The sequence below is a fragment of the Bubalus kerabau genome, chromosome X (assembly GCF_029407905.1).
Source record: "Bubalus kerabau isolate K-KA32 ecotype Philippines breed swamp buffalo chromosome X, PCC_UOA_SB_1v2, whole genome shotgun sequence".
Taxonomy (NCBI): domain Eukaryota; kingdom Metazoa; phylum Chordata; class Mammalia; order Artiodactyla; family Bovidae; genus Bubalus; species Bubalus kerabau.
The window spans coordinates 68921204-68940384 of record NC_073647.1 but is presented as its reverse complement, the minus strand read 5'-3'; the positions used below and the strand labels follow the sequence as shown (position 1 = coordinate 68940384).

The window sequence follows — 19181 nt, the reverse complement described above, 5'->3', positions numbered from 1 at the left end:
CTAGACCATTCAGGTATGACCTAAATCAAATCCCTTATGCCTATACAGTGGAAGTGAGAAATAGATTTAAGGGCCTAGATCTGATAGATAGAGTGCTTGATGAACTGTGGATGGAGGTTTGTGACATTGTACAGGAGATAGGGATCAAGACCATCCCCATGGAAAAAAATGCAAAAAAGCAAAATGGCTGTCTGGAGAGGCCTTACAAATAGCTGTGAAAAGAAGGGAAGCAAAAAGCAAAGGAGAAAAGGAAAGATATAAGCATCTGAATGCAGAGTTCCAAAGAATAGCAAGAAGAGATAAGAAAGCCTTCCTCAGAGATCAATGCACACACACCTTAGAAGAAGGCAGTAAATGGGCATTTTTAGAATTTCCAAGACTTGATTCAAACAAGAGTGAGGGCCAAACAAGGCTTTCAAAAGTGTTGTGCTGGGCTGAGAGGGGGAAATGCCTGGGGGTCACTCTGTAGGGAAGATTACGAATGCTCAGTCCAGACAGAATGGCGCTGGTTAAAACCTCACCAGGTTGGACAGTTATTGTCCCTGCTCTTTTATCCTTCCTGTAGGATGCCACATTCTATTTACCATTTCCGTCACTTCAAGACTTTGGGCTCCTCAGGCTTCTCCATTAACCTTGCACTCATTATGATAATTGCACCCACCTCTTTTTTGATGGTTACACTAAGCCTCAGGGTGTCTGTCTTTTCAGAGCCCTACAATGCCCACTGTCTTAGTGAGCCTTCTGTAATGGTCTCTCCTCCAGACAGGCCTAACCTACAGAGGAGAACCACCACTGCGTTTCTTAGCAGTGCCGGTAGGTACCCCTCTCACAGCATGTTCCTCAGGGACATGGTAAATGGTGCATCCTGTGTCATTCTATTGGAGTTTTCCAGTTTTTTTCAGTATGTTTTAGTCTTTCAGTCATGTCTGACCCTTTGTGACCCCGTGGACTGTAGCCTGCCAGGCTCCTCTGTGCATGGAATTCTCCAGGCAAGAATACTGGAGTGGGTTGCCATTTCCTTCTCCAGGGGATCTTCCCAACCCAGGGATCAAACCCAGGTCTCCTGCATTGTAGGCAGATTTTTTATTGTCTGAGCCACAAGGGACACCCCCTCTTTCAGTATATCCACTCCAGTATGTCCACTTCTAAATCTTTTCATCCCATATTCCATTATTGCCATAGAAATGCTGGCATTTTGTCCTCATTTAGTGTGGATCATCATGTTTTCTATACTTCGAGAAGCTGTCTTTGTGAGTCTGCACTAACTCTTGTGATCCTTGCCAGGGTATTAAATCCTGTTTTCCAGGGTTGTGTTCTCACGTTAATAAACTCTCCTTTTTCCAACCATATAGTCTAGCTCCCTTGATCAAGCACTCACAGAATCAGTTTCATGTGCACTCTTCCAGCTCCTGCCAATCTATTCAAGCTAGGCTGTGCAGCTACTTGGAGCATTGTTACTTTCCTCCTTTATCAAGCCTAACACGTTCATGCTGTGCCTTAACTGTTGTTATAGGCTTAGTGGCTAGAGGGGAAGTAAATGCATGTTTTGCCTTCTGGGGGAGAAGTTCTGCATTATCTCCAAGTAAGAAGCATGGGGACTATTAAATGTAGGAAAATCAGGCCAAATTCTACAGGCTTAGAGGGTTCAGGGAAATCTGAGGATTCAAGATTTTGCTGGTATCCCTCTAGATATCCCCAAACTGTATGTCAGGGTCCTAGTCTTTCCCCAGGAAGCATCCTGATTTTGATGTGATAAACCTGTCTCCATTAGGAGTTAATCTTCTTTGGAGCTCAGTAACCACTGAATGCTATTGGTCTCACTGCTACTATTTCACCCTATTTCTCAAATATGTGATATAGCACAGCAGATCATATGTTCCCTTCTACCAGTATACCATCGCAATTCACCACCTGGTGAAAGTCTACAATGACAGGAGTGTCACCTCGTGGCAGAGAGGTATCTGTTCTCTACCTCTGCAACGTGGACCTCCTTGCCAACTGGGCAGTGAGTGATCTAGATCCCAAATCCCATCGAAGTGCTGGCTTTCCTGAGTTACACTCAATCTGAAGTGTCATAATTTGTGTTCCCCAGGAAGCCAACTCTAAGACAGAATATAGCACGCTAGATGCTTATTAAGAGATGTCTTTTGGATTAACACCTGTGAAAGGAGCAGGCCTAGACAGGGAGTGAGGGTGGGGGCTGGAGTTGAGCTGCACTGCAGGCCCAATAACAGCCTCAGTCAACCCCACAGAGAGATCTGAAGTTAGAATGACCCTTCAGAATTATCCCAAGCTGAGCTGAGATGGTTAAGCCTTTATAGTCCTTCTTTGGGCTGCCCCAGAAAGCTCTGTTACCTTGAGTGAGTCAACTTCGTATCTGAGGCAATCCCTGAAGGAGCTAACAGCTGGAGGCAGCTTTCCAACAGTGCTCTCAGCAGCTCATCCAAAAAGTCCTTTATTGAAATGGGAGACAGGCTGTCACATCACAGAATGCAACACAGGAACCAACTCTTTACTCTTGCCTGCTTGCTAAGTTGCTTCTGTCCTATCTGACTCTTTGCAACCCCATTGACTGTAGCCAATGTCCATAGGATTCTGTCCATGGGATTCTCCAGGCAAGAACACTGGAGTGGGCTGCTGCGCCCTCCTCCAGGGGATCTTCCCGACTCAGGGATCAAACCTGAATCTCTTTCATCTTCTGCATTGACACACGAGCTCTTTACCACTAGAGCCACTTAGGAAGACAGCTTTACTCTAAATATGGACAATTAAAAGTAAAACATTAAGCATTTGTCCAGTCTTTCCTATATGAATTGTATTTCCGAGCAGCCAAATAGCCAATGGGTGATGAGGATAAATTCTATACAGAGGGATCCAGTTAATAAATTATAAGAAATGATGAGATTAGTTTATTATTGTTTTTCAGCCCTAATAAATATTTTTTTCAGGCAATAAACACCAATTAATTAAACTGCAAAGTGAAAGATTGATGGGAAACTTTACAGGGGAACATTCAGGCTGCCCCTACTTGAACCCACTGATTAATCTGAACATCACTGAGTGTTAAACAGTATATACTTTCTGATGTGTTGCAATAGGAAGACTACAGCACCATCTCTGAGCATTTCTGCTTTAAAAAACTTTGTACTGGAATCTAATAAAGACTTTAGAGCCAACTTATGGTTTATAGTTATGTTAAATTTATTCCTCTAATGAAAGGAGCAGCCTAAGTAACAACAAAAATAAGCAAAGAGACAAATGAGAATGTAGGACTTTCAACAATACAAGTGACTTGATTTCTTCAACAGCTCAATAGAAGGAAGAAAAAAGAGAGACTGTTTTAGATTAAAGACACATAACCAAGTACAATGTGTGTGTCTTGTTCGGATCTAGATTTAAACAAACCAAATGTAAAAAGACATTTTTTGAGATAATTGAAGAAATCAGACTATGGGCTGGGTATTAGAGAACATCAAAGAACTGTTATGAATTTTGTTTTGGTGAAAGTGGCATTGTGGCTATATCTTTTGGAAAATGTCCATATTTTCAGAGAAGAATGAATTACATAGGATAAAATGAGGTGCTGTTTGAAATTTGTTCTAAAATATACAAATAGAAAAAGAAAAGAATATATAAAGTAGGTATAGAAAGGTTTTAATTTTAAAAAGTTTTATTGAAATATACTTGATTTACAATGTTGTGTTAGTTTCAGGTATACAGCAAAGTGATTCAGTTTTTGAATATGAGTAATAAGTATCTGGGAATTCATATCATTCTTTTAATTTTTGTGTATTTAAAAAAATTTTAAGATACCAAAAAAAAAAAAAAAAGCAAATGACCCAGGAGGGGAAATAATGCTCAAAGGACATAAATATACAATAAACATTTAAGAAGATATTCAGTTTTACTGAAAGGGAAACACAAATTAAAACATTGAGACAGTAATTTTTATTCAAAATATTGGAAAAAGGTTAAAGGATCAAAACTTGGTCATAAGGTTAAAAGGTCAAAACTTGGTCAAAGGTTAAAGGATCAAAACAAGATCATAGCACTTGTTATGAACGTAACAAAATAGCTAACTTTCTCGGAGGGCAAATTGTCCCCATCTTACAGTATTTATTAAGAGTAAACCACACACATGCTTTTAGATACAATATTCTTTTTTTAATATAAATTTATTTATTTTAATTGGAGGCTAATTACTTTACACTATTATATTGCTTTGCCATACATCAACATGAATCCACCATGGGTGTACACGTGTTCCCCATCCTGAACCCCCCTCCCACCTCCCTCCCCATCCCATCCTTCTGGGTCATCCCAGTGCACCAGCCTGGAGCATCCTGTATCATGCATCGAGCCTGGTCTGGCGATTCGTTTCACATATGATATTATACATGTTTCAATGCCATTCTCCCAAATCATCCCCCCTTCCTCTCTCCCACAGAGTCCAAAAGACTGTTCTATACATTGGTGTCTCTTTTGCTGTCTTGCATACAGGGTTATCATTACCATCTCTCTAAATTCCATATATATGCCTTAGTATACTGTATTGGTGTTTTTCTTTCTGGCTTCCTTCACTCTGTATAATAGGCTCCAGTTTCACCCACCTCATTAGAACTGATTCAAATGTATTCTTTTTAATGGCTGAGTAATACTACATTGTGTATATGAACCACAGCTTTCTTATCCATTCATCTGCTGATGGACATCTAGGTTGCTTCCATGTCCTGGCTATTATAAACAGTGCTGCGATGAACATTGGGGTACACGTAGACATAACAATATTCTGTAGAAATAATTGTACCAGAAATTCATGAGGATGTACAGATCACGGCAAGAAAAAAAAATTCAAACAACATGAAATATCACAGAGGAATGGTCAAATAATGGTTCATCTGTATTACTGTGAAGATCGCTCAGTCGTGTCCGACTCTTTGCGACCCCATGGACTGTAGCCTACCAGGCTCCTCTGTCCATGGGATTTTCCAGGCAATAGTACTGGAGTGGATTGCCATTTCCTTCTCCAGGGAACTTCCCGACCCAAGGATCGAACCGGGGTCTCCCATATTGTAGACAGAGGCTTAACCGTCTGAGCCACCGGGGAAGTCCATTATATTTTAAAAAATAAATAAAAATGTTTTTTCTATAATCAAATGGTGTATGTTTGTTTAATAGTACAAAAAGTGTAAAAATGCAAGTAAGAAAGAACAGAAAAACTCATAATTCCGGACCTGGAGATAACATCTTGAAATACATCATTTCAGGTGTTTCTCATTGTGGGGTGTGTGCGTGTGTGTGTGTGTGTGTGAGAGAGAGAGAGAGAGAGAGAGAGGGAGAGACTACATGCATATTTATACATATATGTATGTACTTGCTTTTCCAATAAAAATAGGTATCACGTTACACAATATTCGGTGACCTCCTGTTTCCTTAATTTCCTCATAAATATTTTCCACATGAATAAATTTTCAACTGCAAACACGGTCCTTAAGAACTCCATAGTATTCCGTTTTGTGAATACTGCATAACCTAACCCCCATCTCCTACTTGCGGTATGTAAGTGCATTCCAATTTCTTCTTTCATAAACAGCCTCCCTGCATGCTTGCAAAGATTGGAAGATGATTTGCCAATTGCCTTCTGAAAAGTTCTGGCTGCTTCTGGAGGCATTTGAGGCAAAATAGTCTGAATGCTTTCCCATCACGCGAGCCTGCCTGCTATCTCCCCAGATAGCAAAACTGTAGTTTTCAGAACTTCTAAGACTTGTCTTATCCTGCCCGTTAGTCATGCCTCCGAACTGGGACTCTGTTCCAGAAATCCCTACACCCTCTGCCTCCCCTCGCCTTATTCCTGCCCCTCCCCATGCGCCCGCCCCCTCCCCCCCGCGCTTTCCCGCTCGGCGTCCTGGCCTATGGCAAACGCCAAGAATTAATTAGGGGCGGGGATCAAGGAGCGGCTGTCAGGAGGTCGCCATATTTCTGTACGGCCCCGCTGCCGGCTCGGCAGTCGGCGGGTTGGGAGAGGTGCTGACAGGGCGGGGCCACTGCGCGGCTCTGCCGGCCTCACCCCTCCCGCCCCGGACAGGTGGCTGTAGCGCGCCCCGCCCCCGCCAGCTGCGGGTGGGAGCAAGCGAGAGGCAGTCCCGGACGGCCGGGCGAGGAGTCCGGCAGCGGCAAAAGAGTATCCTGGCGGCCAAAAAAATGCTCCTGTACCGAGGGGCCCCCGCGGGCCCTGGCGCGCCGGGTAGCGCGCTGGCCAGGCCGGGCAGCGGCCCGCAGGCCTTTGGGATCCGCTTGAGCACGGTAGGTCGGGGGCCCGAGGGGGCGGACGCGCGCGCGCGGGCCCCGGGGCTCTGGGGGGCGCGCGGGGAGGGCCCGGCGGGCCGAGGCCTCACTCGGGACGGGACCTTCTCTCGCCCCCAGATGAGCCCTCGCTACCTACAGAGCAACTCCAGCAGCCACACGCGACCCTTCAGTGCCATCGCGGAGCTGCTAGGTGAGTGGCGAGGGCGGGCCTGGCCGCGATCGCCCGAGGCAGAGGTGCCAACGTGGTGCCGGGGACGCGAGAGGAATGTGCAGAGCCGCGCGGGGAGGGCCGGGGCAGGGGTGGGGGCGTCGGGACCGGTCTCGGCTTCGCAGGCGGCGGAGGGGGTCGGCTCCGTCGCCAGGGACGAAGTTCCACAGATAAAGCTGAGGAAACAAGATGTGACCCAAGAGTTAGTCCCGTGTGGTTTTTCTCTCTGGCCCGTGACGTTCCAGGCGCTTTAGGGTAGCTTAGTTAATAATCAAAAGGAGATGCACACAAATTTCGGGCCCCGAGGCAGCTGGGCTCCACGGGGGCCAGCGACACACGGAGGGCGCCAGGCTAGCAAAGGGGCATGAAGAAAAGTCTGGAAAACGGAGTTCTTTAACTTTTGGGACCAGAGAGTCTGGGAATGATGGGACATCTCTTAAGAGATGACACGAGTGCATTTGGCTCCCTGCGACTGTGGAGCGCTGGGTCCGCGATCCAAGAGCGCCCTCGCACCGCTGGAATGAATAACTGAGCACTTAACCTCTCGCTCCACCGATGTTTGCTTTTAAAGCGTTTTCAGTTGATCCCTTGAAGCCAAGTACACCAGCTTTTGCAGTAGTGTGCTAAATACTGTGTGGAAAGCAAAGAAGAAAAACATTCCTGGACAAAATGGCAGAAGCATACCGAGCACATTGCAAATGTTTCAAAAATTATGGCAAGGTGTTTCTGGGGCAAAGTAGCACAGAACAGAATCTTGAAAATGGTTTCAAAGCTCCCCCAAATGAGCCCCAGGCTCCACTTAAGCAATCGCTGTGGCCCTGCAGTGTGAATTGTCTTGAGCGAGAAGTCAGTGGGCAGCAGGAGAGATACTTGCAAGGGTGATGGGGAACTAGGGTGATTATTTTCACAGTAACACAGAATGCTTACAATATGTATGACTGTTCGTTAGAAGGTGAAGGAGAAAAACTGACATTGACCCGTTTTGAATCCTAGAGAACAGGGACTGTATTTTTAAGATTTTGCACCATGCCTTGAGGGAAATTCACAGTGGAGTGAGATCTAGGTGCATGTGATTTACAAAAGAGAAAAAGAGGGGAAAGCCACCAATTTACTTAGTGAGAAATGAGAGACAGGAGCTTGTTCCCTCACAGTAGCACTGTGCAGAACCATGTGTACCTATGCTGTACTGTGTACTGAACTTTATGGGTGATTTTTAAAGTGTTTCATTTGTAGTTTTGAATATATATGATTCTTGCCTTAAGCATTAACTTAAAGAACCTAATTCTGGTCTAAGCTGACCGATACAAGTGCAAGTATACAGGTGTATTATATACATACACACACATGCCTGCACACATAGATACCAACACAGATCAAAACCAAATCACAACTGTCATATTAATAATAGAGAAAAGGGAGAGCAAAGTGTTAACTAGTAATCTGAAGCTTTCACTTTAGATTTTCCTTCAGTAATTTTCTTCTCTACTTATGCATTAATTTTCTGGTGAACCATTCATTTGATAAATATTTACTGAGCATTCACTGTGGTAGATAACAAAAATGAATACAACATAGGTTCTTCTTCTAGTAGGGGAGAGAAAACATGTACAGAAGGTTTATTCTTTGAATAACTGCAAAATAGAAAGTGATATATCAGCAAAGATGGACACATTGGGTACTGTGGGAGTCCAAAGGAAGGAGGGGTGACATCCAGCTTACCAGGAAAAGGAGAGTTAGGAAAGGCTTTGGAGAGAAGGTGACATTTGAGCTGAGATTTGAAGGATTGGGACATGTGGGCATGGGTGTGGGGAGGGGAGGGCATTCCAGGCAAAAGGAACAACTGCATCCACAAAGTCATGAAGAATACTGAGTAGCTGAATTTAATTGGAACATGGATGTCATGAAGAGTTAAAACTAGGTCCTTAGAGAGTTTACATAGAGCTTTCACAAATATATTTTTAACTATTCCTTTTGGGGTGAAGAGTAGCAGCATCACCATTGTCATCATTATTCTCATCTTGTAGATAAGGATACATAGGCTCAGATAATTTAGTTGACTTTTCCACGATTGTGTGTTTATTAAGTGGAAGACCCAGGACTTAAATGCAGGTCTTTTTACCCTAAGTACTAAGTAGGGAATGAGGTTAGAATGGTGAGCTGTGACCAAAATGAGACCGGGAGGCTCAGGTACTTGGGCTTTTAATCTGAAGTTTTCTGATCAAGGGAATATTGTGGTCAGAGCTGTGCTTAGGGAAAGTTAATCTTGCAACATTGTATAAGATGAATTGGAGCAAAGAGGGACAAGGCTTTGAAGGACTAGGTAGGAGGTTACCACAACAATGCAGATGAGAAGGAACAGACTCTGTAAACTAAGAAAGTGACAATGGAAATAGAAATACGAAGATGTAAGAGAGACTAGGGGTGTATAGGGTAAGAGAGAGAGGGACAAAAAATGACTTTCATATTTCAAACTTGTCATTTGAATGCTGACACTGTGTGTGTGTTTGTGTGTATGAGAGAGAGGAGAGAGGAAGAATAAGCTTGTGTCAGAAGATGATGACCTTAATTTTAGATGAGAGCAGTTTTAGATACTTACTGGATGTCTGGGAGGGCCACAGCTTGGCCATGACAACCTTGCAGGAGTTGTCATAGGCCATTCCCCTGGAACAGGAGGGGATGGGGGAAGAGCTATATCAAAACCAGCTATCTCCCACTCACCATCCTGTCTCTCCAGGGATGCTGTCATGGGACACTTTCTCATTGCCTCCCAGGTTAGAATGAGCTGTGAAGGTTCAGTTATGATTTTTTTTAGACCACAGGTCAGTCACATGGTTAGGGGATAACATAAAGTCCCTGAGACTTGGTTTCTCTTGCTGTTACCTACATGGTGGCTGAGGGGAGTTAGAGTCCTCCCACTGAGGGTACCATGGGCTAGGTTAAGAGAGATAAGATTATTTGGGATCTGAGAGCACAGGAGACTGTGTGAGCCAAGTGAGGGGATAAGGACATCCCAGGATTTGGTGGTGTAGCTCTCACCTAAGTGGTGGGCCAAGGGAGTTGAATAGGAGTTCTCTCTGCCCTGCCTGGTCATAGGCCAGGTGGGCTGGGCCATGGAAGAAGATAGATTCCGTAGGATTTGATAGCATGTGCTATGTGTTGATAACATTTGAAAGGTTAAACAGAAATTGAAACCAGCTGCCAGATTGGTGCCTTTTTTATTATAAGTTCATTTATTGAGGCCAACCTGTTATTACAACTTCATTTGTTGAGGCCAAGTGGAAGGCCACTTAAAACCAAAAATAAGTGCAAAGCTGTGCTTGCTGCTGCTGGTCTGTCTGCTGATCTCTTTTCCCCTGCTGCCCCAGTTGACCCTGGCCTCTGCTGTGCCCTCTCCCCCCTGTATTCTACCCACTTCCAGCCAAGGAGATAAAATTTCTAGCTGTTCCTGGTTGTTACCTTAAAACTCTTTGTAAAAACTCTGTTTTTAAAAAGCACCTAGTAAAGTTTGGGTGAAATTGACAATAAAATCGGGGGGGGGGGTGATTTTTGTGAGAGGCTTGCAAGCTGGTTCATTGACTATACGGTTATATAAATGCAGAATTGGAATTGATATGCATTATATGTTTGAATCATAAATGTTCATTAAGTGTTAGGGGAAAAAAATCCCTCTATGTCCCAAGTTTTCAAAGTAGAAATAATGTCCTGTTGGTTGACAAGTTAAGGGCATCAGTCTCAATGGCCTTGGATGCCAGTAGCCGTGACTGATAGGTTCTAAAACAATTCAGAGCCTACTTGCCAAGTAGTTTTTTGAAACAATGTAGGTGCCTTCACATTCCTGAATCCTGTCAGTTAAAGAAAAAAACCTGCTGCCTTTTATTACAAAGTAAAACACTGTCTTTCTGATAAAGGCATTATTGCATGTCAGACTTAACAATTCCTGCCAAAAGTTGGTCCACTTAATTTATCACATGACACAAGGCTTGGCCCCACGTAGTCCTTAAAGATTGACTCTATCAGACCTTTGAATCCCCTTCTGGGGCTATCCGTGATGCCCTAATGCTGTTAAGACTTTCTGGGTTACAGTCAGTGACAGTTTTATCAGTAATTCTGGCAACACCATTGTGGCGCTTGAAATTAATCTGTCTTGTTTCGTTTGATGGACATTCCACACATTCAAGTGGTTGTAACTGATACTGTTAATTGTGTTACAAAAACTGGTATTTTGAATATGTGCAACACTTCTCTTGCTGATAAGTGATGTTCCCCACAAAGAACTGCCATGATTTGAACATTGGTAGTGGGATGAATATACAACCAGAACCCCACCCAGATCTCCCAGCCCAGCCACATGGTATCAGTAAATCAATGTAGGATCCCAGGGAAAGGGAAGTGGGTGGGAGGGAAGGCCTTTGTCTTGTTTAAAGAGCCAGTAAAGACAGGAGTGCTTGAGGCACCAGTCCAACAGATTGCACAAACTGCCCTCCCACTCCAGCCAGTGAGCCCTAATGAGACTTTTGTACCACGTGTGTCGATGACTGGCAATTATGTAAACTGGCACCTGTGGCAAAAAGATGTGACTATTTAGCCAATGTCATCCCCTGGGGTTGCAGACATGGCACATATATTAGAATATGGCTATATTTAATGTCTTTGGATTCTTGGATAAATAATCCATTGTGAAGACCTAACCCAGAAAGAATTGTAAAACTTTCTATATATTTTTCCCTACTTTAATTCTATGTTCTCCATTTAATGAGAATTAGACAGTCTCACCTTCAAGATCATTACAGAATACCTAAGGAGACTCACTCTTCTAAGCATGCTTGTTACATTGTTTGGATCTAGGCAGGCAGTTAGTGTTTTGGTTTTAACCTCTAACTCTTTGAGTGCTTCTCATGCTATAAATGGGGATGGTGATAATATCTGTGTTCTTTAATGGAGGAGGTGATATAAAAGAAAAGTAGAAAATAAAATCTTCGCAATAAACTCTAATGTGTGTGGTGTGTATCTATTTGTAACAAAGTTGCAGATTCGACTCTTCTCCATAACCACCCTTTACTGTATATGTCTGTGAGCAGTAAAGTGGCTAAAAGATAAGAAGGAAGACAAAAATGGAGCAAAATGCTTTGTATATGGAGGACTTAACTTTTCCCATAATCCATGAAGTTTGAAGAGAAAAAGGCAGATTGCACATCAGTCATTATATGAAATCTAGAAATCAGCTTCATAAACCCATCTGCTGTCAAACCTTTCTTCCCCCATACCATTAATGCTCTCTGCTCACCTTCTGGGACATTCACATGAAGGGAATAAAGGACAGTTTCTAGGTCTTAGGGGCACTGAACTAGAGATTTTAATAGAATATTAGAAAAAGAGATCTAATATCACAGATTTCTACCTTTTGCAGATAATGCTGTAGATCCAGATGTATCCGCCAGGACGGTCTTTATAGATGTTGAAGAGGTCAAGAATAAAACTTGTTTGACCTTTACTGATGATGGATGTGGAATGACACCTCATAAACTACACCGAATGCTCAGGTAAAGATATCTTCATTCTTTTTCTCTTGTCTTGAGTTCATGAACTCTATTTAAGGCTTAATAATTTTCTTTTAATATTTTCCTTCCTCTTAATTCATTCAACAAATGTTTATTGAGCAGCTGTTATGTGCCAGGACACAGGTTATGAATTAGACACTCTTCCTGACCTCGTGGGACTAGAGTCTAGAGTCTAGACTAGAGTCTAGCTGGCAATTCAGACAGTCAAGTAGTAATCATAACAAAAAAGCATAGGTATGATGGTAGAAAAGTATAGGATGCAATGAGATAACTCATCAGGGGAGCCCTATCTGATCCAGAAGGTCAGGCAAAGCCTCTTAGATGAGATGATGTTTAGGCTGAGATCTAAGGGGTGATTAGTAGAATTTAATGAGATAAAGGTACAAGGGGGCAAGGGTGAGAGTCCAGGCAAAAAGAACAGCAAGGTTAAAGACCTGGAGGTCTTCATTGATCTGAGACCTTCTCCAATTTGTATTAACTTAAATTCACTCTTAGAGCGAATATTGGCATTACTCTTAGAGTATTGGCATTATAACAGTTTATAGATTAGAACCATGAACATTCCCAGGTATAATCAAGCCCCACGAAAGATACAGAAGATGTCATACACATAATCTTTGAAAGTTTTGCAGGAGAATTACAGTTAGGAAATACTCTTTTCTAACTGCTGAAGCTGGTAATATAGATTTCTGTTGCCACTGTCAATTCATTTAATTACTTTAAAAGGTTTGTAATTAAGAATGTAAGTTTGTACTTTATTATCTTCACATATCACTCATAGAAAGATGAGTGCTTCCTTAACTCTTTCCTTCTTGCTTCCTTTTTGAGCAAATGAGGTTTATTACTCTCCATGTGCGGAGAAGGCAATGGCACCCCACTCCAGTGCCCTTGCCTGGAAAATCCCATGGACGGAGGAGCCTGGTAGGCTGCAGTCCATGGGGTCACTGAGGGTCGGACACGACTGAGCGACTTCACTTTCACTTTTCACTTTCATGCATTGGAGAAGGAAATGGCAACCCACTCCAGTGTTCTTGCCTGGAGAATCCCAGGGACAAGGGAGCCCGGTGGGCTGCCATCTATGGGGTTGCACAGAGTCGGACATGACTGAAGCGACTTAGCAGCAGCAGCAGCAGCACTCTCCATGTGGCTTCCTGCACTAGTGTGTGAAGCATGAGTACCAGTGGAGGAGGGAAAGGGCTCTGAACTATAAAAATGGAAAAGATTTATTTGGTTATAGTTCTCTTTGAAGGTATTCTAATTCTCTAACCCTGTTTCTAGGGAAATCTTTTTGAGTCATCAAAGAAGTGAAATTTGGGCATAACCAATTATAAAGTTGGTTATATTTTACCAGTCAGCAATCTGTGTACCATATGTCTCAGATCCTCATAATTAGAAGAATATCTGGGGAAAGCTTCTAGAAGTGAAATAAGAACGTGGCCAGTATGTTGGTGAAGGTATGGAGTTGGCCCTATTTTTGAACTTACAGCCTCACTTTTATCACCTAAAGTTAATATTTTATATTATGAAAAATAAGATTTTAGGTGGCGTGGAACCAAAATATTTATATGTCTAAATCTGTATGTACTAGTTTTTTTCCTAAAATCACTTATCTTCTTATTGATTCCTTCCCACCACACGTTATCCCAGTGACATGGATGTCAAATAGTGGGCACAACGAATCTTACCACCTTCTATTTTGTTTGTGGAACTAGATATGTGAGAGTTGGTGCTTACAATTATAAGGCAGGAGGAAGGGAAGAGGATGGCTTCAAAATAATTGCAACAGTAATTGCAACAACTTTTGTTCTGGGCTTCCCTGGTAGCTCAGATGGTAAAGAATCTGCCTGCAATTCAGGACACCTGGGTTCAATCCCTGATTAGGGAGATCCCTTGGATAAGGTAATGGCAACCCATTCCAGTATTCTTGCCTAGAGAATGACATGGACAGAGGAGCTTGGCGGGCCACAGTCCATGGGGTCGCAAAGAGTCAGACACAACTTAGTGACTAACACTGTCTCTTTTGTTCTAGATTCTTGCACCAAATTTTTACTGAACACCTACCTATGTGAGAGTCACTGGAGATAAAGGGGTGAACCAGATAAACATGATCCTTGTTGTCAAGGGGCTGACAGTTTAGTGAAAGAGATGCAAAATAATTGACTAGTAGTACAACAACATAGGTTATTCTACTAGTGGTTTAAGTGCTGTGAAGGAAAAGTAGTTTCTATGAGATTATATAGCAGAGGGATCTAATCTAGTCTATGGAATCAAAAAAGATGACCATGTAGAAATGACATTTGAGTTCAGATATGAAGGATGACTGGTGGCTCAAATGGTAAAGCATCTGTCTACAATGTGAGAGACTTGGGTTCAATCCCTGGGTTGGGAAGATTCCCTGGAGAAGGAAATGACAACCCACTCCAGTACTCTTGCCTTGAAAATCCCAAGGACGGAGGAGCTTGGTGCAGGCTACTATCCATGGGGTCCCAAAGAGTCGGGCACGACTGAGCGACTTCACTCACTTCACTATAAAGGATGAATATCATTCATTCAAAATTTTGCTTCCTTCACAAGGAACAAAACAGGCATAGGATTTTTTTGACATTATCATGCCAAGTATGTTTCCAACTAATTTGAGCTGGGCAGTTGTTCCTCATATTTAAAAATTAATTTTAGAGAATTAAAAAAATTTTTTTGAAATGTAGTTGGTTTATAATGTGTAAATTTCTGCTGTACAGCAACATGGCTCAGTTATACATATATATATATATATGTGTATATATATATATTCTTTTTCATATTCTTTCCCATGATGGTTTATCACAGGATATTGAATATAATTCCCTGTGCTATACAGTAGGTCTTGTTGTCCATCCATTCTATATATATCAGTTTGCATCTGCTGATCCCCAAATCCCAATACCACCTTCCTCCTCTCCTTGGCAACCACAAGTCTGTTTAATTTTAGAGAATTTAAAAAGTGAGTCCTGGCTTAAGTATAATTATATGTATTTGACTTTATTTCTGATCATATCTTGAAGCGAACTTGAATCAGTTAGAAGTTCCCATTTATTTAAAAGAGATTATTTAGTCCAATTCTAACTTCTAGCCAGGGATTCCATGTACCACAATTTGTTCTAAAATAGTTGAATTTTAGAGGTAGCATTGAAAGCTTTTATTAAGTATATTAATTTTTCTGTTTGGGGTCATATTACTTTTGTATTTGGAAAAAATAACAGGTAATCATGCAAAATTATTAAGCCTACAGAAATTCTGTTTGACTTATAACATTTGTTAGAATCTTATTCACATTTTCCAACTTTTTATGCTACTCTTATATTTTCAGGCTAATAAAATAGTTATGTAAGTAAGCAACAGTTTCTCCCATAAATACAAAATCTCATGAAAATTAAGGTAAAAAGAAAAAGCCTATCATTAAATTCCTTTAAGGTTCACAATTAATTCTGTTTAGTTTATGGGGATAGTGTGTGAACCAACTAGTCTATATTCAGCTGCCTTTGTTGGAAAACCTCTTTTAAGAAGTGTATTTCCTAGTAGGTCTGTTCTTCTAGAACAACAGCCAGAGAATAGCAGTATGCTTAGTATCCTTTCATTATTTTATGCTACACATTATATCACCAGTACATTTAGAGAAGAGCAGTACTTTCCCTTTTATGTCCATGAATTTGCTAAGGTTTTTTTTTTTTAATTGATCAGAGTCCCAGTTTAAATGTACCTCTCTAGATTCTAGAGTTGATTTTTTTAAGGAACTTGGAAAGAAGCTGCTATTTTCCTGGATTCCACTCACAGAGCCCCCTTGGTATGTAAATACTGTTGTCTATTTTATTAAGGAGATAGAATAGGACTTACTTGGTGAAGAGAAACCACCTAAGACAAAATGTCTATGGAAAATTAAAGAATCTGCTTGCAATACAGGAGACCTGGGTTCAATCCCTGGGTCAGGAAGATCCCCTGGAGAAGAGAATGGCTACCCACTCCAGTATCGTTACTCAGAGAATTCCATGGACACAGGATCCTGGTGGGCTACAGGCCATGAAGTCTCAAAGACTTGGACACAACTGAGTGACTAACACACATACCAAACTATATAAGATTCATTCCTACAATTCTGTTATTTATTGTGAATACATTTATGTTAGGCAGCGATTTGATTGGTATCTGGCATGTATTCTGAGATTTTTCAGTTAAATAGAATACCTAATATGGGAATGCAAGTGGAATAAAAGAACACAGAGGAAGAGTTAAGGGTAACATAACAACAAAAACAAACTGAGCATCCAGCTCCTCTCATCTCGTTCTCATCCTTTGGCATTTCTGTTTCTTGCCCTGCCCCACTACCTATCTTTTCAACCTTAGGTAGTCTTAGTCAGTAAAGAATATGCCTGCAATGCAGGAGACCCAGGTTTGATCCCTGGGTTGGGAAGGTCACCTGGAGGAGAAAATGGCAACCCACTCCAGTATCTTTGCCTGGGAAATCCCATGGACAGAGGAGACTGGCAGGCTATGGTCCATGGGGTCACAAGAGTCAGACATGACTTAGCAACTTAACCACCACCACCATATAAGCTAAAATACAATGAAAGTTTATAGTTATGAAGGGGAAAAGATGATAGATGGCAGAACAAGCATAGATGGTAAGGAAATTAAAGAAGTAATATAATGTCCCTATTTTCACCACTTTCCCTTGACCACCTAATTGAAGTTTAGGTAGCATTCAGTTCAGTTCAGTCACTCAGTTGTGTCTGATTCTTTGCAACCGCTTGGACTGCAGTGCACCAGGCTTCCCTGTCCATCACCAACTCCCACAGCTTGCTCAAACTCATGTCCATCAAGTCAATGATGCCATCCAACCGTCTCATCCTCTGTCATCCCCCTCTCTTCCTGCCTTCAGTATTTCCCAGCATCATGGTCTTTTCCAATGAGTCAGTTCGTTGCATCAAGTGGCCAGAGTATTGGAGTTTCAGCTTCAGTATCAGTCCTTCCAATGAATATTCAGGGCTAATTTCTTTTAGGATTGACTGGTATGATCTCCTTGCTGTCCAAGGGACTCTCGAGAGTCTTCTCCAACTCCACAGTACAAAGGCATCAATTCTTCAGCACTCAGCTTTCTTTATGGTCCAACTCTCACATCCATACATGACTACTGGAAAAACCATAGCTTTGACTAGACAGACCTTTGTCAGCAAAGTGATGTCTCTGCTTTTTAGTATGTCATCTAGGTTGGTCATAGCTTTTCTTCCAAGGAGCAAGTGTCTTTTAATTTCATGGCTGCAGTCACCATCTGATTTTGGAGCCCAAGAAAATAAAGCATTATTTTCTTGGTAGCATTAGAGAAGGTTAAAGTCCAAATAACTCTGTAGATCCATTTCACATGTAGGTAAGATTACTGTTTATAAAGAGCCCTGAGTTTTAGATATGACATTAGATCTGAAGTAGAAGTAGATGATAGCATATGACCATTCTGAATGACTTCTAGAGTTTAAAATTGAAGTTTGAATACTACTTTGTAAATTATATTATACACATAGTGTGACATTTAATCCTCCTCACAACCCTGTTGTTTTTAGGTAATTCTGTCACAGGAGGAAACGGAATGCTTGAATCTTAACCAGCTTCTTTAAGTTTACTTTCTGGATTGCTAAGGCCTATAGACTGCAGAAGCTCAATGCTCTTTTGGTATTTTCAAAGGAAGTTCTACCCTAGAAAATTACCTTTTTATGTGATTGGATTTATTTGCTGGATACACAAAGGTCTTTTAAAGTGTCTCATCTCGAGGGACACAATGGTATCCTGTAACACTTGAAAACTAAATGGTGATCCTCTTTCCTTAGCGAGTAAACACAAACCCCCACCTCCAGGAAGTAGAAATCAGGTGTGTGTATGTGTGTGACTCAGTCGTGTCCGACTGTGACCCCATGGACTGTAGCCATCCAGGCTCCTTTGTCCATGGAGTTCTTCAGGCAAGAATACTAGAGTGGGTGGTCATTCCTTTCTCCAGGGGATCTTCCCAACCCAGGGATTGTACTTCACCCCAATTGAAAGAGTTAGAGCCAAGGCCAAGCTGCTCAGCCATGGCAGGTAAAGCATCTATTTTACTGATGTTGGAAAAACATCTGATCTGTAATATACGAAATCCTTCCTTACACTGTAAATCATGAGGGCAAGAATCAGTCTCTTATTATTAACAGTTGTGTCTCCACTGCTTAGCATGATGCACAGCACATAGTAGGGACTCAGTAAATATTTATGGAATGGATGGTAGTGTACAATATTGGAAACTTAGTCCATCTAGAGAGAACTCATTCTTAAAAAATTAGTTTTATTTGTCATGAGAGAAGATATATGAAGGTAATACTTATTTTCTAGCTTTCCATGTCTTTAATTTTTGTTTGGTTTGGTCATTTTGTTGTGTGTTTGGATGGAAATAGAAGAAAGGGGAAGGATCTAGCTCCTAGATTAAGCTGATCCTAAGGGGCCGCAGAGATTGTTGAGGTGGCTTTGTGAAAGGCCCTTAGTAAAACACGAGAGACTTTATACTGCAGCTGTTTGCTGATATTCAGAAGCAGAACTACCTATTTTTATCCCTTGGCCACATTCCAATGAACTGTCCCAGCAGATGGAGCAGAGGATAAGAATTGGAAGTGTTATCCTTTGAGTGAATAGTTGAAATTTGCAAGATACATAACCTCTGACTTTGCAGTTTCTAGAGAGTGACATAACCAGGTTAGGGATGCCTACTCTCTGCCTCGTACCTCTGACTAGTGTCAGTATCTGGTACTCTTGTTACCCTCTCTCAGGTGTACTCTGAGATAACTACCCTGCTCATCTTCCCCTAACTTTTCTATTAGCAAACAGAGCTCTTTTATCTAAACAAGAAAGGTAGCTGCGCCATAGCCTCTGTTAGTGAAAAGAGGCTACCTTTACCTTTATAATATGTGACTCTAATGCAGTGGAAGTGTTTATGTACACACAAACCACACAGGAAAATCAGTGCCATTACCCCATGGTTATTTCCTATGTTTTCACTTAATAGTTTTGCCCAGAAATACCAAAAGGAAGAACTTTTTACAAGTGTTCTTCATTTGTAA

At 41.7% G+C, this 19181-nt stretch overlaps 1 protein-coding gene across 2 annotated transcripts in view; it reads left to right on the top strand.

Moving 5' to 3' along the window:
- Positions 1-5989: 5989 nt before the first annotated feature.
- Positions 5990-19181, top strand: part of MORC4 (MORC family CW-type zinc finger 4) — a 60647-nt gene continuing 47455 nt past the window's right edge. For both annotated transcript variants that reach the window (XM_055563514.1, XM_055563513.1), the window contains exons 1-3: positions 5990-6303; positions 6424-6496; positions 11922-12054. In XM_055563514.1, coding sequence (XP_055419489.1) covers positions 6202-6303; positions 6424-6496; positions 11922-12054 — 308 coding nt within the window. In that variant the 5' untranslated portion in view covers positions 5990-6201. The remainder of the gene's footprint in view (positions 6304-6423; positions 6497-11921; positions 12055-19181) is intronic.